General features: G+C 43.0%; 1 protein-coding gene across 2 annotated transcripts in view; it reads left to right on the top strand.

Annotated features, from left to right (window-relative positions):
* The window catches only part of CPAP (centrosome assembly and centriole elongation protein), a 94,214-nt gene extending 71,459 nt beyond the window's left edge, over positions 1-22,755 (top strand). Inside the window, exons 12-18 of one of the 2 annotated variants that reach the window (XR_011319431.1) lie at positions 64-167; positions 1,979-2,077; positions 3,319-3,459; positions 3,550-3,634; positions 7,068-7,188; positions 15,806-15,958; positions 22,415-22,540. Coding sequence is in view for 1 of the 2 variants with exons in the window: in XM_069759066.1 (XP_069615167.1) it covers positions 64-167; positions 1,979-2,077; positions 3,319-3,459; positions 3,550-3,634; positions 7,068-7,188; positions 22,415-22,607 (743 nt within the window). In the remaining variant the exon portion in view is untranslated. Of the gene's footprint in view, positions 1-63; positions 168-1,978; positions 2,078-3,318; positions 3,460-3,549; positions 3,635-7,067; positions 7,189-15,805; positions 15,959-22,414 lie in introns of both variants that reach the window. The other variant, XM_069759066.1, reaches the window with a different exon arrangement.
* The last annotated feature ends 275 nt before the right edge of the window (positions 22,756-23,030 follow it).

Here is a 23,030-nt window from a genome sequence, read left to right on the forward strand (position 1 = left end):
TATCATAGAATGTTAAGGGACCTCAAGGGTCATTGTGTCATTATATCATGTCCTGGTTTTTAGGATTATCTTCTAAAAGTTTCCGACAAATGTCTCTAAGCGACTCCAGTAATTCTGAAGCATCGAAAGTGAAAGCAGCAGAACCTGCAACCAGCACTACTCCACAGGTAGGGGAATTTATCTCAGACCCCATCTGGAAAATGGCAACTTTTTAAGTTCTTCCAAATGTAGAGTGCAATATTGAATTTCACATCTGGTCCCTATGTATGGCGTGGGCTCAGGTGCTGAGCCCATAATACAGGTGCTTCTCACTAGAGTAGAATATCATGAAAAAGTTAATTTTTTTCAGTTCTTCAATGCAAAAAGTGAAACTCATATATAGAGTCATTACAAACTGAGTGATCTATTTCAAGTGTTTATTTCTGCTAATGTTGATGATTATGGCTTACAGCCAATGAAAATCCAAAAGTCATTATCTCAGTAAGTTAGAATAATTAACAGAAAAAACCTGCAAAGGCTTCATAAGTGTTTAAAAAGGTCCCTTAGTGATGATACACAGCCAACATCTGCCTGTAACAGCAGTGAGTAGAGCTCTCTCCAGTCGCTTCTGTTTAGCCATTTAAATTCCGCTGTGAATCACTGATGGTAGCATTCAATAAGCTGGGTTGCCATTGGCCCTCACCCAACCCCCTCCCTCATAACCCCTGTAGCGATCATGGGGTACCGATGAGTTATGACAATTGGGAGCATGTTCAAAACCCACATAACACTGTCTTGGTCCGCTTATGGAGCTCAGCCTAAGGGCTTTGTAGAAGAATGTCATTTTCTCTATATATTGCAATACTATCGTATTATATAGAGCAAACCGAACAAACTATTGCAGTTTTATATTCCCTAAGTGAACTAAAAAAATAAATCAAGAACAAGTTTTTAATTCTAAAAACTTTAAATTACCCTCTCTTCTCATTGTATAAATAAGGAAATAAAAAAGCATGTTTGTTATCGCTGCATCTGTAAAAATCCAGTCTATCAAAATATAAAATGAATTAATCTGTATGGTAAACGTCTTAAAGAAGAAAAAAATATCAACACAGCAGAATTGTTGTTTTTCAATCACAGCACCTGGGGTGCAGCGGTTTTGATACAATCCGTTTTCTCTGCTGTAGATGTAGCAGAACTCGGAATGCTGAGCCGTGTATAAACCGCCTACACCACTGATTAGCAGCTTTCTATGTGCATTGTATATTGACAGTGAGCTGCTAGTTAGTTCTGGGGACGTGCTTGAACCAGGAGGCATGATGACTGCTAGTCTGGCAGTGATAATTTCTTACTGATGAAACACTCATTGTATTAAAACTACAGCACACAGCCTAGTAAGTGAAACATTGCTGAAATCAGTGTCTTAGCCCCTACCTCATTCTGCCTACAGATTATATAGCAAGACCCTGCTGACAGATGCCCTTTAACAAAAAAAAAAAAAAAATATATGAAGTTTGGTATTGTCGTAATTGTACTGATTTTTCATTTTTACTGCACAATGAATACCATAAAAACCAGACCATTTTTTTTTTTTACTATTTCAGTGGACTTGGATGTTTTTCCGTGTTTTCCAGTATATTCTATGGTAAAATGAATATTTAAAATGTCAATTAGTCCTACAAAAGACAAGCAATCATATTAGTATGCCAATGGAAAAGGTTCCAACTCTTGTAAAAAGGATAAAATCCTAAACAGAAAATACAATATTGGCTGCAGTGTGAAGCGACTAAACATACCCACTTTTGCCTGGAACGAGCGTAGTGTAAATCTTACTTTTTGACACCTTTAAACGTGAATCTAGCAACTAAGTGATTCGTTTGATTTTCTTTCATTATTCTCATTACGTTCCAGTTATCTCCTCTTCGCCCCTTGGCCATTTTTATAAACATATTTCATGATAGACATTGTTGCACATCTTTATCATTATATTGATCTGTAGGTCCCCAACAAGGTGCTACCTACAGAACCGAAAAATGACAACTCCCCAGTGAAAGACACTGATGACGTGCAGGGAGAAATTACATATCCAGATGGAAAGGTGAGATGATGACGATTATTATATTACTGGTGTATTATTTATACAGGGTTTCATGATAATTGCAGTATTGCAAACTTTACCCTTTTTTAAAATTAAAATAGCTTTTTTTTCTAGAGTTTATAGTTTACAACATAAATCTGTTGGGAACTGAACTCCAAACAACCTTTCATAAATCAATAGGATAGGCACATATAAGAAACATGGTAATATATCTTGTTAGAGAAATTTGCTGTCACTATCATCTCGGAGAAAACTGCGAAACTCCATCTTGCAAGGCTGACTGCCAACTCTCTGTGGTGTCGGGTTACAATTCTTTTATAGTATATTGAGAGGGAAGGAGCCGTGAGAAAACAAGCAGAGGGAGAAACAGAAAGAATGTGCTGAGCTTTCTAACAAGTCTTTATTTTAGACCAGAGCTGGAGTTACATCTACACTGCTCAGTACTGCTGTACAGTGTACTCCATGCTGCTTTTGTCTGTTTGTTAAAGGGGATCTGTCACCTGTGAAAAGCTACTTACCTGCAGATATAGTGTAACAATGCTGCCTAGCTGCTTTACGGAAAGTGTAGCTATCAGGAGAAAACAATCTTCTTTCCTCCCGGGAGCCGCCGACTTTCGGTTATTGGGGCATACATGGAGTAGCTGTAGTCACCGCTCACTATTCTCTGGGCAGTGACTTTATTTATGCCCCAGCACTTCGATAGACAGCTCTGCAGGGCATTTGTCAATCAAATTGCCGGGTTGTGCTTTCAGCAGCAGCTCACGTACTGTGCGTAGTGACTATAGCTTCTCCATACATGGTCCCATGACTGAAAGCCGGTGGCTCCTGGGAGGAAATAAGTTCACCTTCTCCCAATAGCCGCACTTTCTGTACATTTATCGGGCAGCATTGTAATGCTATTTACTTGTAGATTAATCCAATATCTGCAGGTAGTATTTTCTGAGGTGACCAGTTCCCTTTAACTAGGGTATAAGGAGCCGTAATCTCTCTGTGTTGTACAGTGCATGAGAGATGACACAGCAGCTAGTCTGCTCCCACCAGCTCCGTTGATTACAGATTAAGAAATGTATCCTGCATTTTCACCAGTTTTGGTCTCTGAAAGTCATTTAATGGTCAACGATAGTGTTATTTGTCGTGTACACACAGGACAGCTTTTTCTAAAAAGTTACTTGTAAGTATAGTTTTTTTTTGTTGTTCTGGTTCTTCTAAATTTGATATCAGTTTGTTTTCTTTCTCTATAGGTGGAGCGGATTTTAAGAAACGGCTGTCATGTCATTTTATTTCCGAATGGGACACGTAAGGAAGTAAGCCCGGATGGAAAGTCTACCACTGTGACCTTCTTCAATGGGGATGTTAAACAAGTGATGGCCGATCAGAGAGTGGTAGGTATCCGAATACATGAAAATGCAAAATCTTCATGTTTTTCATATCTTTTGTGATCACTTGAAAAAGGTCTTTCATTCTTGTTTTAGATTTATTATTACTCTGATGCCCAAACTACACACACAACTTACCCTGATGGACTTGAAATACTCCAGTTTTCCAATGGACAAACAGGTTGGTGGTCAGCCTTGTGGGGCAATGCCTGTGCCATTTTTAATGTATTTTGAGTTGCACGTTGCAACAAAAATGCATCAAAATGTATAAAAAAAAATCTAAAATAAAGTTATATGCATCACAAAATGAAGACAAATTGTATTTTTATATATTTTTTTTTTTAACCACTAAAGTAAATAAAGATATTCGTAAGTTCTGTTACAGCGATACCAAACTTATCTGGAGAATCTTATTGTTAGATCATTTTTACTACGCAGTGATTCCTGTAAAAAAACAAAACAAGGTCGGAATCCTTTATTTCTTTTGCTATCATTTCACCCCCATTAGCACTGCTCAATGTCAAACAGCAGCTGCAAAATGAAATATGACTTTAGGGTGTATTAAGAGAGATTAAAAAACCTGTGATCTCAGTGTAATATTACCCCTTTTTAAAGGGAATCTGTCACAAGGTTTGGCTGATATGAGTCACGGCCACTGCCTTTCAGGGCTTATTTACAGAATTCTCTAATGCTGTATATCTGCACCCGACCCGACCTGCAAGAGAAGAAAAATAAGTTTTATTGTACTCACCTGCAGGGCGGTCCGGTCTGAGGGGTGTCGCTCTTCTTGGTCTGGCGCCTCTCGTCTTCTTGCGATGCCCCCCTACTGCTTGCTTCATGTGGATGACACGTCCCAGCATCGCGCTCCTGTGCAGGCGTACTTCTCTGCCCTGTTGAGGACAGAGCAAAGTACTGCAGTGTGCAGGCCCCGGGAAAGGTCAGAGAGGCCCAGCGCCTGCACACTGCAGGAATTTGCTCTGCCCTTAATAGGGCATATAAGAACGCCTGCGTAGAAGCACGATGCCGGGAGCGATGAAGTAAGGAGTGCGACATCGCAAGAAGATGGGAGGCGCTGGACCCGGACCTGCGACACCCCTCAGGCTGGACCGCCCTGCAGGTGAGTACAATAAAAGTTATTTTTCTTCTCTTGCAGATCGGATCGGGGGCTTATCTACAGCATTATTAAATGCTGTATATCAGCCCTGAAGGGCGGTGGCCGTAACGCGTATCTGCCAAACCTGGTGACAGGTTCTCTTTAAATACTCAGGCAACGTTTTGAATGTGGGATCCAAAATTGGGCTGCATATTCTAAAAAGCTAGCTACTTCAAAGGTGGCAACTGGATGGACAACCTCTGTTGGGGTATGTCCACACTCTTTTAGATGCGGCATACACGCATAGTTTTTGAAGTAGAATACACTAAAAGACCAGTAATCTTATACCTGAAGATCTTCCCTTGATGTGTAAACTTTGCCATTACCTTAAAAAAAAAAAAAAAAAAAAATAATATATATATATATATATATATATATATATATATATATATATATATATATATATATATGATAGTGTCAGCTTTCTAATCTGTTTTAAAAATAAACGAAATACTGAAAATATGGACGTTATTTTTAATGTTTCAGTACTTTTTCAGGTGAGTTTCTGGCTGAAACTGCCTAATGATAAAGACTATTTGCCTATAGCCCTATACTGAAAGTTGTGCTTGTTCAGCATAGAAAAAGGCACCTCAAAAGGTCATCTCATTTGTTTCTATTTATGTGTAATATAAATATATAGTGAGTACACACTTCAGTATAAACGATTGGAGCGATTAATTCCTTCCAAAGCACTTACAAAAAAACATATGTGGAAGAAAGGCGATTCTGTAATCTAAATAGGAAAGGGTGTTATTACATTTAGAGCAGTCAGACTGGAATGTCCGACCACAAAAGGTGGTAATGGCAGATACTAGATCAGCATTTAAAAAAGGCTGGATGGGTTTCTTAAAACAAACTATTGATAATGTATATGTAATTGAAAAAAGGTTGAATTTGAGGCAACTATTTTTTTTTCCAACCTATTTAACCATGTAAAAATAGTATTAAATTAGAGAGTAAATCTACCTTACAGGCCCCTCCCACTACCACTAATTTTGGCACACCTTATTGGCGCCTGCACGCGCCCTTCCTACTAATTTTGGCACACCTTACTGGCGCCCACATGCCACCCCCCCTACTTATTTTGGCACACCTTACTGGCGCCCGCATGCCACCCCCCCTACTAATTTTGGCACACCTTCCTGGCGCCTGCACAAGCCCCTCCTACTTATTTTGACACATCTTCCTGGTGCCTGCACACGCCCCTCCTACTAATTTTGGCACATCTTCCTGGCGCCTGCACGCGCCCCTCCTACTAATTTTGACACCCCTTCCAGACGCCTGCATGCGCCCCATCCTACTAATTTTGACACACCTTCCAGGCGCCTGCACGTGCCCCTCCTAATTTTGGTACACCTTACTGGAGCCTGCACACGCCCCTCCTACTAATTTTGGCACATCTTCCTGGCGCCTGCACGCGCCCCTCCTACTAATTTTGGTACACCTTCCTGGTGCCTGCACACGCCCCTCCTACTAATTTTGGCACATCTTACTGGCGCCTGCACGCGCCCCTCCTACTAATTTTGACACCCCCTCCAGGCGCCTGCACGAGCCCCTCCTACTAATTTTGACACACCTTCCCGGCGCCTGCACGTGCCCCTTGTAATTTTGGTACACCTTACTGGAGCCTGCACGCGCCCCTCCTACTAATTTTGGTACACCTTACTGGAGCCTGCACGCGCCCCTCCCACTAATTTTGGTACACCTTACTGGAGCCTGCACGTGCCCCTCCTAATTTTGGTACACCTTACTGGAGCCTGCACACGCCCCTCCTACTAATTTTGACACCCCTTCCAGGCGCCTGCACACGCCCCCTCCTACTAATTTTGACACACCTTCCAGGCGCCTGCACGTGCCCCTCCTAATTTTGGTACACCTTCCTGGCGCCTGCACGCGCCCCTCCAACTAATTTTGGTACACCTTACTGGAGCCTGCACGCGCTCCTCCTACTAATTTTGGTACACCTTACTGGAGCCTGCACGTGCCACTCCTAATTTTGGCACACCTTACTGGCACATGCTTTTGATCAAAACAAGCATATGAAAAAGGGGTTTTGATAAATTTCTCCTTAGTGTTCTCATTTTTTAGTATAATGTAATGTTGTGCCTTTCACTGTGTCCAGGATACGAGCAGCTAACGCTATAGATTTCCCCTGCCTTCTCCAGTTACCACGACCCTAGAGAAGTGTTCTTCAAGGGATCTGCTTCCCGCACATAAGTCATAAGTTTTGTTTTTATAGGTCATGTTTGGTATTGCACATGTTTCATTAAATAAAGAGTTGCAATACCAGGCACGGCTTATGGACAAGGTAGGCGTGGTTTATGTTGAAAAAAAAAACAAAAAACCCACCAGTACGCAATTTCTGAGTTTGTATTCTGAATGTTGAAATGATCTATATAGTCAAAATGCTATCGAGTCATTGATACATTTTGTACATCATATTCATTTTTTATTAATATAGAAAAACATTTCCCTGATGGAAAGAAAGAGATAACATTTCCTGATCAAACGATAAAAAATCTTTATCAAGATGGAAGAGAAGAAAGCATCTTCCCTGATGGAACAATAATAACCACTCACCCGTAAGTTTTTTTTCTTGTGTACACGGACTGTGTGTGCGACCACCGCTCGCGCTGTATTACAATTGGTTGTTAAAAAGGTAACAGGATCCCCTTTCACTTACTCCCATGAGTCCTATCTATTTCAATCAGCACCTTCACCACCTTCACATAGGGCAGCTGCTGAGCCCAGTCATGTATTGTGGCTCCGTGACAATCCAGTGTATGTACGGTTCAGATAATGACGGTGAAGTTTCTGTATGGTAGTGTCTACATCCAGTAGCTAAAGAGTTACTCTGGGTCGACAAAAATGTTTAAATCCACTTTCTGTCAAAAACCTATAAAGGCTTAATACACCACCTGATGTGATTTTACAAGAGCACTGATGATTCTCCTAGTTGCTAACCCTCCTTTCTGGGATTCACGGATTATAGTGTTGTGGCTTGCTTCTTGTTCTCCCTGACCTTTTTTTTTTCTTTTCAATGTTCTTTTTATTAAATTTAACAAATGTAAACATACAATAGCAAAATTGTAACAAGTTATAACAAGAAAGGAGATGAGTCTTAACAGTTGTTTCAGTGAGTTTTTTGAGAGAGGAGTATTGTATAAAATTGAGATTTGCGAGGCCCGGAAGTTTACCAACTTCTGCTAATGGGAGGAGCGCACCGTCCAACATAAGTCTATCTATAGGTATATCAAACCCTTGCTGTTTGAAAACATCCCTTTTTGTTGTTGTGTGTGTGGCAAATGTCCGCAAGTGTAAATAGTGGAGACGAGGGGGGAAGAAGGATGTTGTATGTTTTGGCCCAGATTCTAAAAAGTGATCGGGTGAGCGGCTTGCGGGACCTAGGGGGCGGCTGCGCCCTAGCATAAGTTAATAGAAATGGTCTGATGGGTAGGGGAGAAAGTCCCTCCTCCACCGCCAGCCACTGCTTGTTCCGAGTGCCTCGGATTAAGGCAGCTGCTCGCGACAATACTGCGGCATAATAATATTTCCTTATGTCAGGAGCACCCATGCCACCATTGGGTCTGGATAGCGTCAGCGTGCGGTAACCAATTCGCGGTTTAATATTTTTCCATATATATTGGAGGAATAGGGAGTTTATTTTAGCGAGATAGGAGTCTGGGATGTGTATAGGGAGCATTTGAAATAAATAAATAAATTTGGGCAGTATTAAACTTTTAAGGAGGTTTTTTCTTCCCGTCCATGATAGGTATTGGTCCCTCCAAGATTTAATAGTAGATGTCACCTTTTCGAGTAGAGGATAGAAGTTAAGAGCAAATAATTTTTTATGGTTCCTACATATTTTAATTCCGAGGTACGTAATGAATTGTTTAGGCCATGAGTAGGGGTATAGTTTCTTTAATTTAGTAAGAGTATGTGTGGGGACATTGAGGTCTAGTGCCTCCGATTTTGATAGGTTTACTTTGAAATTAGTAAGGGAGCTATATTCCTCTAAGACCTTCGTCAGGGCAGGGAGGCTTTTGAGCGGTCTTGTCATCAATATAAGGAGGTCATCAGCAAAGGCCGCTGTTTTCTATTGGGTTTTGCCTATTTTGATACCTTCAATTTCTGTGTTCTGCTGGATAGCTCTTAGCAGAGGTTCCATCGAAAGCACAAAAAGAATCGGCGACAGGGGGCAGCCCTGACGGGTGCCATTTTTAATTGTAAATGCGTCGGTCAACGAACTATTAATTCTAATTCGGGTTCTGGGGTTTCTATACATATCCATTATTGTAGAAATGGTACTAAATTAAATAAAATTTAACCTTTAATATTAGTATTAAAATCGTACAAGACAAGAACAGCTAACACACAAAATACATATACCGCAAGCCACCCAAAGAAGCAAAAAACACCCACCGTTCAAAATAATCAGCCTCCGTGGCCTCCCAACGCTGGATGATCTTAAACAAGAAGGAGGTTTATTCCGTGCACGGAAAACCCCTTCATTCCCCAAACTGGCATTTATTCATTTATTCCTCCCCTGATGATTTGGAACAATGAAACGCGTTGGGAGGCCACGGGGTTAATTTTGGAAACTCGGGGATCCTAATGGTGGGTTTGTAATATTACGGTGATTAGGGTATATCCGTTTCCCCACACTCTGGGATCAACCTGAAGTATCCCCTTTGGAACGGCCAGAGAGACCAGAAGGAACATGAAGTACGATCTACCTGGGTGAGACCGTTCCATTTATTACCATCTTTTAGCAGATGTCATTTTTTATGCGAGGGTAACCATATGGTATATTATGTTGATATGGTACAGCTGGACTCTCTAGTTTTGAGGTTGCTGATATTACCCAGGGACACTGCTGTATTTGTGAGTAGTGCTCGGCCTTATTAGTTGTTATTGACCGGGACTTATCTATCCACCCAAGTAGCTTATTTATGATACACTCAGAGGGTGTTTTTTGCTTCTTTGGGTGGCTTGCGGTATATGTATTTTGTGTGTTAGCTGTTCTTGTCTTGTACGATTTTAATACTAATATTAAAGGTTAAATTTTATTTAATTTAGTACCATTTCTACCCTGCTGCTTATTATTATTTTTTTGGGATTGGTAGAATTTTTTTGGATTAAATACATATCCATTATTGATGTAATTAGTTGCTGTGGAAAACCAAAACGACCAGGGTCTCCTCTAAATAGGTCCAGTCCACCCTGTCAAAGGCTTTCTCCGCATCAGTCCCGAGTAAAACTATGGGTAATTTTCTTTCCTTTGCATAGTGCATCAGGTGTAGTATTTTATAAGCGTTGTCCCTTCCCTCTCTACCCGCAACAAAGCCCGTCTGATTCGTTGTAATCAGTTCTGCCAAGAACACTGCTACTCTTCGTGCTATCATACTAGCAAATAGTTTCAGATCTACATTCAACAACGAGATTGGTCAGTAGCTACTGCACTGCTCTTGGTCTTTGCCCTCTTTGTATATTAATGATATTTTAGCTTCTAGTGTTAGTATTAAATGGCGATCATTTCCCTATACAGAGTTGCACATGTTTAAGAGGCGTGGGAGGAGCACCAGAGGAAAGGACTTATAATATATTGTTGGTAGTCCATCAGGACCAGGGGCTTTACCTGAAGGGGTCCCCGACAGGGTGGATTGGAGCTCCTCCATCTGGAATGGTTTGATTAAAAGGTGTTTTTGAGAGGCTGTCAGTTGGGGTAAATTCAGACGCGTTAGGAAGTTCTTAATAGTGCATTTCCGTTTAGATTTATCAGGGCTGGACTCTTCTGGGCATAGATTATTATTATTATTATTCATTTTTATAGCGCCATTTATTCCATGGTGCTTTACATGTGAATGGGGCAAATATAGACAAGTACAATAAACATGAGTAAAACAAGGCACACACAAGTACAGGAGGAGAGAGGACCCTGCCCGCGAGGGCTCACAGTCTACAGGGGATGGGTGAGGATACACTAGGTGAGGGTTGAGCTGGTCATGTAGCGGTTCAATAGACTGGGGATCACTGCAGGTTGTAGGCTTGTCGGAAGAGGTGGGTCTTCAGGTTCCTTTTGAAGGTTTCCGTGGTAGGTGAGAGCCTGATGTGTTGGGGTAGAGAGTTCCAGATTATAGGGGAAGCACGGGAGAAGTCTTGGATGCGGTTGTGGGAGGAAGAGATGAGAGAGGAGTAGAGTAGGAGATCATGAGATTATCGAAGGTTGCGTGTAGGTAGGTAACGGGAGACCATGTCACAGATGTATGGAGGAGTCAGATTGTGAATGGCTTTGTATGTCATTGTTAGTGTTTTGAACTGTAGCCTCTGGGCAATAGGAAGCCAGTGAAGGGCCTGGCAGAGAGGAGAGGCTGGGGAGTATTGGGGAGACAGGTGGATTAAAGATGAATGAAACTTGGCACTCAATTTTTGAGAAGAAAAGCTTCTTAGTTTATTGATGCATCCAGACAAACAAAACCGCTAAACGTTTTCGGTCCACACCGGACCTTCGTCAGAGCGTTTCTTAGACATTGACTGGATGAGGAAGCTAATGAGCCTGAATGAGCGTCAGCCAGAGCACGGGATATAGGAGCTGCAGTCTGCTGCAGGATCACAAAGGAAGGTGAAGCGCCAGAGCGGCACAAAGCCTGGAGGGAGTAACGGCGCTGGATCCTGAGCGCTAGTAGTGCAGAGCAGAGGAGAGTGACAGGTGGATTAGTCGGGCAGCAGAGTTTAGAACGGAATGGAGTGGTGCCAGAGTGCTAGAGGGAAGGCCAGAGAGTAGGAGGTTGCAGTAGTCGAGGCGGGAGATAAGGGCATGTACTAGTGTTTTTGTGGTTTCATGGTCAAGGAATGTACGGATCCGGGAAATGTTTTTGAGTTGGAATCGGCAAGAGGAGGCAAGGGCTTGGATATGTGGCTTATAAGAGAGGGTAGAGTCAAGGATCACCCCGAGGCACCGAGCGTGCGGGAGCTGGGGAAAGTGAGCAGCCATTGACATTGATGGATAGCTCGGGTGGAGGGGTAGAGTGAGGTGGGGGAAAGATGATGAATTCTGTATTGTCCATGTTCAGTTTTAGAAAACGAGCAGAAAAGAAGGATGAAATAGCAGACAGACATTGTGGGATTTTGGTCAGTAAGGAAGTGAGGTCGGGTCCTGATAGGTAGATCTGCGTGTCATCAGCATAGAGATGATATTGTAAACGAGTAGGGGTCCTAGAACTGAGCCTTGGGGAACACCGACAGACAGGGGGCGAGATGAGGAGGTGGTGTGGGAGAGGGAGACACTGAATGTCCGTTCTGTTAGATATGATGAGATCCAGGATAGGGCCAAGTCTGTGATGCCAAGAGATGATCTGTAACAGGAGGGAGTGGTCCACAGTGTTGAAGGCAGAAGACAGGTCCAGGAGGAGGAGGACAGAGTAGTGTCGCTTGCTCTTGGCGGTTAGTAGGTCATTGGTCACTTTAATTAGGGCAGTTTCAGTTGAGTGATGTGTTCGGAAGCCAGATTGTAACCGGTCAAAGAGGGAGCAGGAGGAGAGGTGGGAGAACAGTTCAAGATGGACATGCTGTTCCAGTAGTTTTGAGGCATATATAGAGATGTTTATAATAGTTTAGGAATTCTGTCTCTATTTGCTTATAATTTTGAGTACTATGGCCACTTGAGGACTTGATGGAATGAATATAGGTACACGCTTGCCGCCGTCTGAGCTTTGATAGCATAAATTTTGCTGCTTTGTCACCGTGCACGAACATTTTGGTTTGCCACGATGTGTACCATTTCATTGATTTTAAGTTTAAGATTTCTTTTAGGCGTTGCCTTATTTTGGTCAATTCATCTAATTGTTGTTCTGCCTGTTTTTTGTGTCGGGTCTCTAGATCATATATCTCTTTATATAGGGTGTTTAGTTCTTGTTGTCTCTGTTTATTGAGATGTGAGGAAATTGAGATTAGCTCTCCTCTAATTACAGATTTGTGGGCTTCCCATAGAATCGAAGCGGAGATCTCTCCAGTGTCATTTTGTTCAAAGAATTGATTAAGTTTTTTTTCAATGCGGGTTATGAATTCTGGAGAGTTCAAAATGAACTCATTGAGTTGCCATGATCTATTGATAAAGAAGGGTTTGGTTAGTGTTGTTTGAAACAGCACTATGGAGTGATCTGAATGAATATTAGGGATTATGTTGGCTTTTAATACGTTGGGTAGCAGCTGTCTGGGTGTGAATATATAGTCAAGCCGATGGTATGATTTGTGGGGGTGAGAATAGTAAGTGAAATCAAGGTCCGACGGGTGCAAATACCTCCAGACGTCTATTATCTGCATTGACCCAAGTTTTGCTTTTATTCTAGTTAAGTCTTTTGCGGAAAGAGTGCTCTTTTTTGTTGTTGTATCTATTAGAGGTTCTAATGCTATATTCACATCTCCGCCTATGACAAGAGATCCTTCTCGGAAATCCTCAATCTTCCTTAGCAGGGACATTAACCATTTTAGTGTTTTTTTTTATTGGGAGCGTATAAGCTACAGATAGTGACTAGATTCCCAGCTAGGAGTCCCTTGACCAGCACATATCTGCCATTGGGATCTGTTATCAAATTACGGGGTTGAAAAGGTATTCTTTTTGCTATCGCTATCGATGTACCTCTTGAACCAGTTTGTGTCGTGGTAGCATGGAACCATGTATCATACTGAGTGTTCAAAGTTGGGAAGTTTGTCAGGTTTAAAGTGCGTTTCTTGGATTAGCAAGACGTCTGCTTTTTGCTTTTTAAGTTGATTTAGTGTGTGTCACCTTGTGTTCGGTGAGTTTAAGCTATTTGCATTGAGGGAAGCGAAGGTAAATACCTTATCCTGAGTTGCCGCGCCCATGAAGTTCGGGGGAGTCGGGTATTTGTAGGATAGTCGTCATCCGATGATGCGGGAGCCCTAGGGTGCTAGGATAGAGGTTGGGAAGAAGGGGAAGAAGAAACAAAGGGGGGAGAAGGGAGAAATAGAAGAAAACCAGAACCTGAAAGAATTTATAAACAACACATTAGTTATAAATGCAAACATAAGAAAAATCTTAATTAACATATTTGGACAGTTGACATGACTGTCTCACAGGCTTCTTTTGAGGGAGAGTAATAACCATATTCCGAAGCCTAGTAACTGAGAGTCTAACATCTGACCAAGATATAGGGAAGGTTAGCGTGGGGGTGGGGTTGGAGTGGGGAGGGTTGGGGCTACGGAGGAGGGGGGGTGGATTAAGGTAAGACGAGGATGGGGTATGAGGGAAGGTGGGTTTGGTAAGGGCGGGGAATGGATTGGAACAGAAGGTCCAGGATCGCTAGCTGAATCTACTATGCGTTAATATCCATTTCAGGGTATAGAGGTAGGTTAGGGTGGAGATGGGTATAGAATGGGGAAGGTAGGATGGAGAGCTTGGGGGGGGGGGGGGGGGTAGGATTGGGGATGGGCTGGGAGGGGTAAGGGGGAGATGGGTTGGGTAGGTTTAGGGACAATAGTTAAGCATCAAAGTACAGTGAGAAATTTTAACTCAAATTAGAGTGGAAGTCATATTACAAGTTAGAGCTGTCTTCAGCTGACCAGGTTACTTCAGGGTCTCCTTTTGGTGGTGGTGTTTTTGTTGATTTCCTTTCAGTCTTTTGGATTTAGGAGTCCCTGCGAGGTGCCATGGGGCAAGGCTTGGGAACGGTTGTTGCTGTGAAGCTGAGTGGAATGTTTCCAGATCTGGGTATGTATCTAAGGTGATATTTAGAACCTTGCAAAGTTCCTTGACCTCCGTGGATGTTCTGGCTAGAAGTTTTTTATCTCCTGCTGTGATAAAGATTCCAAAGGGGAATAACCAGTGGAAGCGATGACCCTTTAATGTCTGGGCCTCCGTAAAGGGTTTCAGTATCCTTCGTTTTTTCAACGTTGTAGCCGAAAGGTCTTGGAATAGTCTTATTTGTGAGTCTTCATATGTGATATCCGGTGCTTCACGCGCACGAATGAGATCTTTAATTCAGTAGTCGAGAAAACGGCATATTACATCCGGAGGGGGGGGGGGGGGGGGGGGGGGGTAGGGGGTTCTCTTTGAGGCAGTTTAGTAGGATATTTGTATGTTGTGACATTGATGTCTGAGTGTTCTGAACTATTTCCAACCTGTGAACTGGTTGTGATAGATCCTGTTTTATTTCCCGTATTGGCCCGTATGACCTGTCCTCCGTCCGGACGTGAGCTGGGAGTCTAATATTGCGGCGGCTAGTTGTAGCTTTGCCGAGTGCTGCATGTATTACCTGGTTCCAGGGGTGACAGAGCGCCGGTCACCAGTCTGCACCCAGCCACAGTAGCGCTGGTGTAATGCTGCTGCCGAGTGCCGCTCCTGGGTCCGCTCACCTTCAGCCGCGCCTGCTGGATGTCTCCGCAGGTGCCTTCAGCTCCACTCCACACGTCAGCGCGGGCACATTCCGGCAGGTCTCCCCGTCTCTACGTCGACCGACTCCCGAGGACGCGCCTCCTCTCCGGATCACGGGTAGGTCTCTTGACGGACCAGCGGCGGCTCGCCGATGGTGGCTTTCTGCAGCGGGGCCCCTGGGCTTCAGGCTCGCGGGTCAGTCCAATCTGCTCCAGGGTCCTGTCTCAGCGCCGACAAGACTCCGTTCCGGATCGCCGTCTGGGTCTCTCACCATTCAGACGCGGGCGGGTGGACACCAGTCACATTCACCACCCCAGGTGGATGGGGGAGGGGAGCAGAGCGATGCAGCCTGTGTGCCGAGTGCGGGCCAGATAAGTGGGCTGCAGAGTGCGGCCTAGTGGAGGGCCCCAGCCACGCAGTCTGCAGCAGGCCGAAAAACAGCAGGAAATTACTCTTTTCCTCCGGGATCCTGAACACAAAAGTTTCTGGTGGTATGTAGGATCAATTCCCTTTAAACAATTGGAGAAGGAAGCAGATCCTCCTATTGGATTGATATTGTTTAGGTCGTTGCTTTCTCAGAGCTCTCAAAATCAGCATCCTGCTCCCTTGCTGCCCAGGCCACGCCCCCCTTATTCTCCCTGACCAAGCCTGTGTGCTGTATGTCACAAATATTGTGAAGGATCGCAAAACTAATATGTGTATTGTCATGGCTCATTTCACACTCTCTCCCTGTTTTTTTTTATTATTTTTTTTTACAGCTTTTATGTGACACCTCATGCCTCCGTCTCACCTTATGCGCTCTTTCACAGATTGTATGTGGCATGTCAAGGAGTGTGCTCGGGGTAAGCATGGAGGAAGCCATGAGTTGTCATATAAAACGTGTAAAGAAATGGGGAGAGACTAAAGAAGGCGCCAAGACAGCGCACGTTCTCTTTCACAGCACCTTGTCCCAGAAGAGAAGGGTAAGCACTCGAACAGCATCCATGTTGTGAGGTCATTGTGAGTAGTTATAATATCACATGAAGTGGCATCTACCAGTAAGGGTATGTGCACACATATTCTGGGTCCACTGCGGATTTTTCTGCAGCGGATTCCAGCAGATTTGATAAATCCGCAGTGGAAAACCGCTGCAGATTTATCGCGGATTTACCGCGGTTTTTCTGTGGTTTTCACTGCGGTTTTACAACTGCAGATTTCTATTGGAGCAGTTGTAAAACCACTGCGGAATCCGCAGAAAGTGACATGCTGTGGAATGTAAACCCCTGCGTTTCCGCGCAGTTTTCTCCGCAGCATGGGCACAGCGTTTTTGGTTTCCCATAGGTTTACATTGAACTGTAAACGCATGGGAAACTGCTGCGGACCCGCAGCTGCGGAAACGCTGCAGATGCGCAGCAAAATCCGCATCGTGTGCACATATACTTAAATCCACTTTCTGTGGATTTTAGGGTATGTTTACTTCACCGGAATGCGCCTTTTAACTTTCTATGCTTTCCAGTTATTTACCAGAATACTTTCGTCACCAGATGGCAATTAAATGCACCTGATTTGATCAAGACAGTGTGTTGCTTCCATTTTTTTTGATAGATTCAGTGACAGATGTAGGTTTTCCAGTTTTGTTCAAAATCAAGTTTATTTACTGTATAATGATCAATTCCTGTAACTTTCTCATACAGTTGGAGATATATTTCACAGCAAATATGGAGTTGTTGACCTTACCAGCCAAATTGATCCTACCTTTTACTTAAAGGGAAGGTACTGCGTTTGTAGGTCATTAATAAATCACCGTAATGTAGCATAACATGCTGCTATAAGCAAGTTTGAAATGCATGTGAAACAGATTTCATGTGTTATATGAGTTTAAAGAAGGCACTGGGGGCTGACATCTTGGTTTTGCAGCAGTAGCAGGGCACTATCAGTGTCAGATTACGGCACCCCATGGACATAGGAGATAATAGACCGGCTCGGACCCTATCTGTAACATTGCAGCAGCATTAGCAGTGAGCTGGGCACGCCTCTGTGGGCTGCACAACTCACTGCTGTAGGTGTGACTAGCTGCCATTTTATTATAGCCCTGTGCTCTCTATCACAGGACAGAAGAAGCCCTCACTGCTCCTCTGTACTCCAGGCAGGCACGTCCTCTGCTCCTCACAAGCTGCCCTGTGTGTTTCTCCTGCCATGTCTCCCCCTCCCCCTCACACACAGTCCCTGTGATCTCCAGTAAGCTGCACTCACAGCCTGCAGAGAGGAAGGTGACACCTGGAGAGAGCAGGAAGGGCAGCTGACAGGACAGGGATTAAGGTGGGGGAAGGGGGATGGCAAGAATGTTATTCACAAAAAATGCTGCTGAGTCCACTGTGTTCTGCTCCTCTGTAAACAAGCTGTGCCTCTGATGCAGTAACTGCATGGTGCTGCCCTGTGATGCTGCTCTTCATTCTTACTGTTGGAGCAGTAACTGCTGACCTCACCATTTCCCTCCCCTTTTGGGTGGTCTAATATCCCTGGGGCACAGCTGCTAAATCTTACTATAGCTGCTTGAGGTCTAAAACGGAAAATGCTCCCCCTAGTGGTAAATATGTATATTTGTAGAAAAATATATATTTTTCATATAGAAATGTTTGCAAACAGTGCAAACATTGCATTAATACGTTTTAATTACTATTTTAAGCTTAATTTCACAAAAAAAACAAAATGCAAGAAAACTGGTGGCACCTTCCCTTTAATGCAATAACCTCCTAACTGTAATAATCTTTCCTCCCACCTCTCATCTAACTTGCGCTTTGACAACCTACAATCTGGTTTCCGTCTCTGCCACCGAAACTGCCCTAACCAAAATTACTAATGATATACAGTACAGACCAAAAGTTTGGATACACCTCATTTAAAGATTTTTTTGTCTTTTCATGACTATGAAAATTGTATATTCACACTGAAGGCATCAAAACTATGAATTAATTTTAAGATGTAACTGCAGTCCCCCTTTCCCTTAATGTTTCCTCCCTATGTTGTCTTGGTATTGTCTTCCCCTACGTTCAAAATAAGTTTATGATCATATATTTCTCAGTTATAGACTCCCCTGCGAGGGAGTACATCTACATTTAAATTTCGGACTGTTATTGAAAATTTCAATAAAAATTCTTTTGAAACAAAAAAAAAAAAACTGAATTAACAGTGGAATTATATATTTAACAAAAAAGTGTGAAACAACTGAAATTATGTCTTATATTCTAGGTTCTTCAAAGTAGCCACCTTTTGCTTTGATGACTGCTTTGCACACTCTTGGCATTCTCTTGATGAGCTTCAAGAGGTAGTCACCGGGAATGGTCTTCCAACAATCTTGAAGAAGTTCCCAGAGATGCTTAGCACTGGGCCCTTTTGCCTTCACTCTGCGGTCCAGCTCACCCCAAACCATCTCAATTGGGTTCAGGTCTGGTGACTGGAGGCCAGGTCATCTGGCGTAGCACGCCATCACTCTCCTTCTTGGTCAAATAGCCCTTACACAGCCTGGAGGTGTGTTTGGGGTTATTGTCCTGTTGAAAAATAAATGATGGTCCAACTAAACGCAAACTGGATGGAATAGCATGCAGCTGCAAGATGCTGTGGTAGCCATGTTGGTTCAGTATGCTTTCAATTTTGAATAAATCCCCATCAGTGTCACCAGCAAAGCACCCCCACACCTCCTCCTCCATGCTTCACGGTGGGAACCAGGCATCCATTCACCTTTTCTGCGTCGCACAAAGACACGACGGTTGGAACCAAAGATCTCAAATTTGGACTCATCAGACCAAAGCACAGATTTCCACTGGTCTAATGTCCATTCTATGTGTTCTTTAGCCCAGACAAGTCTCTGCTGCTTGTTGCCTGTCCTTAGCAGTGGTTTCCTAGCACCTATTTTACCATGAAGACCTGCTGCACAAAGTCTCCTCTTAACAGTTGTTGTAGAGATGTGTCTGCTGCTAGAACTCTGTGTGGCATTGACCTGGTTTCTAATCTGAGCTGATGTTAACCTGCGATTTCTGAGGCTGGTGACTCGAATAAACTTATCCTCAGAAGCAGAGTTGACTCTTGGTCTTCCTTTCCTGGGGCGGTCTTCATGTGAGTCAGTTTCTTTGTAGCACTTGATTGTTTTTGCCACTGCACTTGGGGACACTTTCAAAGTTTTCCAATTTTTCGGACTGACTGACCTCCATTTCTTAAAGTAATGATGGCCACTCGTTTTTCTTTACTTAGAATTTATATTATGGCAAGAAAAAAGCAGCTAACAGTCTATTCAGTAGGACTATCAGCTGTGTATCCACCAGACTTCTGCTCAACAGAACTGATGGTCCCAACCCCATTTATGAGGCAAGAAATCCCACTTATTAAACCTGAAAAGGCACACCTATTAAGTGAAAACCATTCCCGTGACTACCTCTTGAAGCTCATCAAGAGAATGCCAAGAGTGTGCAAAGCAGTCATCAAAGCAAAAGGTGACTACTTTGAAGAACCTAGAATATAAGACATAACAAAAAAGAGTGAAACAACTGAAATTAAGTATATAATTCCACATGTGTTAATTCATAGTTTTGATGCCTTCAGTGTGAACGTACAATTTTCATAGTCATAAAAATACAGAAAAATCTTTAAATGAGATGGTGTGTCCAAATTTTTGGTCTGTACTGTATTTACTGGCAAAGCTAACAGGCAATTCTCTGTACTCCTCCTTCTAGAGTTGTCCTCTACCTTCGACATACTTGACCACTCCTACCAACTACAAATCCCTTCCCTTTACGTCAGAGACCTCGTGGATCTCCTCATACCTTTCTAAATGCACATTTAGCATCTCTCACACTACCTCCTCCTCCCGCGCTCTCTATGTTGGCGTCCCTTAATGCTCTGTTCTGGGATCCTTACTCATCCAAATCTTAAGCCTTTGGCCTAGGACTGCTCAAAGTCCCATGGCTTCAAGTACCACCTATACATTGATGATACCCAGATCTACCTCTGCTTTCCAGAATCCAAGAGTGTCCATCAACCATATCCTCCTGCTCTTGCTTCCTAAAACTCAATGTGGACAAAACTGAACTCATTGTCTTTCCTCCATCTCACCTAATCTCCCTACTCTATCAGAATTAATGACACTACGCTCTCCACAGTACTGGAAGTCCACTGCCTCGGATTAATAGTCGACTCTGCCCAGTCTTTCAAACTGCACAAGCTCTTGCCACCTCTAACTACAAATATTTCCCGAATCTGTTCTTTCCTTACCCCTGCATCTACTACAATGTTAGTGCATGGCCCTCATCATCTCCTGACTCTACTACAACATCCTGCTCTGTGGCCTCTCTAACATTCCCACACTTCTCCAGTTCGTCCTTTACTTTGCTACCAGACTAATCCACCTCTCCCCACACTACTTCTCTGCTTCTCCCTTGATTGACTCTCAGTTCCTCAATGTATCAAGTTCAAGCTGCTAACACTGACCTACAAAGCTGGCCATAATCTGTCTCCTCTGTATATCTTAGAACTAATCTTTTGATATCTTCCAAAACACACCCTACAGTTCTCCCAAGACCACCTTCTCTACTCCACACTCATATGTGCCTTACCCAATCGCCTCCAAGACATTTCCAGAGTATTCCCCATCCTCTGGAATTCTGTGCCGTAATATATCCGATTATCCATCACACTCTGAACTTTCAGATGGAACTTACAAACCCATCTCTTCAAGAAAGCTTACAGCCTGGAATGACCCCACCACCGCTGGAGCTGCAGCAACCACCCAACAGTCTCCTGTCCCATTATCCTGTAGACAATGTTCCCCAACTCCAGTCCTCAAGAGCCACCAACAGGTCATGTTTTCAGGATTTCCTTAGTATTGAAGAGGGGATAATTGCGTCACCTGGACTATACTAAGGAAATCCTGAAAACATGACCTGTTGGTGGCTCTTGGGGACTGGAGTTGGGGAACACTGCGTGTAGAGTGTAGGCCTTCTCTCCTTTCTCTGTGTCAGTCTGTCCTTGTTAGATTGTTCACCATAATTTACATTTTACATGTAACCCCTTCTCATGTACAGAACCATATAATCAATGGTGCTCTAAAAATAAATTACAATATACTAATTGGTTACAGTTGGCTAAAGGCCCCTTCACATTTAGCGACGCTGCAGCGATACCGACAACGATCCGAATCGCTGCAGCGTCGCTGTTTGGTCGCTGGAGAGCTGTCACACAGACCGCTCTCCAGCGACCAACGATGCCGGTAACCAGGGTAAACATCGGGTAACTAAGCGCAGGGCCGCGCTTAGTAACCCGATGTTTACCCTGGTTACCATGCTAAAAGTAAAAAAAAACAAACACTACATACTTACCTACCGCTGTCTGTCCTCCAGCGCTGCGCTCTGCTTCTCTGCACTCCTCCTGTACTGGCTGTGAGCCGGAAAGCAGAGCGGTGACGTCACCGCTCTGCTTTCCGGCTCACAGCCAGTACAGGAGGAGTGCAGAGCACAGCGCTGGAGGACAGACGGCTGTAGGTAAGTATGTACTGTTTGGTTTTTTTTACTTTTAGCATGGTAACCAGGGTAAACATCGGGTTACTAAGCGCGGCCCTGTGCTTAGTTACCCGATGTTTACCCTGGTTACCAGTGAAGACATCGCTGGATCGGTGTCACACACGCCGATCCAGCGATGTCTCCAGGGAGTCCAGCGACGAAATAAAGTTCTGGACTTTATTCAGCGACCAACGATCTCCCAGCAGGGGCCTGATCGTTGGTCGCTGTCACACATAACGATTTCATTAACGATATCGTTGCTACGTCACAAATAGCAACGATATCGTTAACAATATCGTTATGTGTGAAGGTACCTTAATGCTGTTCCTTCAACCAGACCCATATAGATTTAATCTTACTCTCAGCTGAGAAGTAGATTTACTTGTATTCACTCTAGGCAAGTGGTGGGGAGGGTGTATCAATCCCCTGTATGCCAGTTGTCTGGTGTCAAAGTTACCGTTTATTTGCATCAACCCCCTACATTTTCCAAAGAAGTTCCTGGAATGTAGCAAAGGGAACATAGTCAAGTGTGGAGTGGTAAATTTAATACAATGCAAGTTAGAAACTGCCATAAATTTTAGCTAAAATCATGGTTGGTGTACATATTTTTTTGTTGGACAGCCAGCCAAAAGATGAGCTAAATCTTTTAAGAGACAGGTTCCTCATAATAAGGTGGTGTATCTTCAGTGGGGTGTCTGTTCAAGACTGGCATAAGAAACCTTAGTGTAGATAAATCACTCTTTAAATTACTTGTTATTCACTACTGTAGTACATTTTCTGTATCCAGCATATACTTTATATATATATATATATATATATATATATATATATATATATATATATATATATATATATATATATATATATTTCTGTTATCTTTTCTGCCTCTAGAGATGGGACCAAAGTAATAGAATTTGACAACGGACAGCGAGAATTCCACACGACTCAGTTTAAAAGGCGGGAATATCCGGATGGTACAGTGAAAACAGTGTACACTAATGGCCAACAGGAAACCAAATATGCTTCAGGAAGAGTCAGGGTTAAAGACAAAGACGGCAACGTGATCGTGGACACGAAGATGTGAAGAATTTTTAAGTCATTTATGTCACTATTTATGTTTGTGCTATCTATGTATATATGTTTTGTAAAAGCAACAATCACATGATGTACTTATTGTATATATGAGCTCTACATAAGCCTTTTTATTTTTTAATAAACATGTATGTAAAATACATTTCTCTAATATAATTAAAAAAAAAAGAAGTGTGACTTAATTACACATAGGAGTAGGGATGGGGAAGGTTTTTGTTTTTATTAATGCAAATTAAAGATGCCGCAATAGAACAAGAAAAAGAGGCACAAGAAGCGATGCACACCAATAGGTAGAGTGTGATGTAAGCTTTATTAGATAACAATAAGTGCAAACATTAAAAAATCACATAACCGGCAAGCATAGTTTAGACTCACAATGGGGCATATAAATAAATATACAATAACCATAAAATGA

This window comes from Ranitomeya imitator, chromosome 3 (assembly GCF_032444005.1).
Source record: "Ranitomeya imitator isolate aRanImi1 chromosome 3, aRanImi1.pri, whole genome shotgun sequence".
Classification (NCBI taxonomy): domain Eukaryota; kingdom Metazoa; phylum Chordata; class Amphibia; order Anura; family Dendrobatidae; genus Ranitomeya; species Ranitomeya imitator.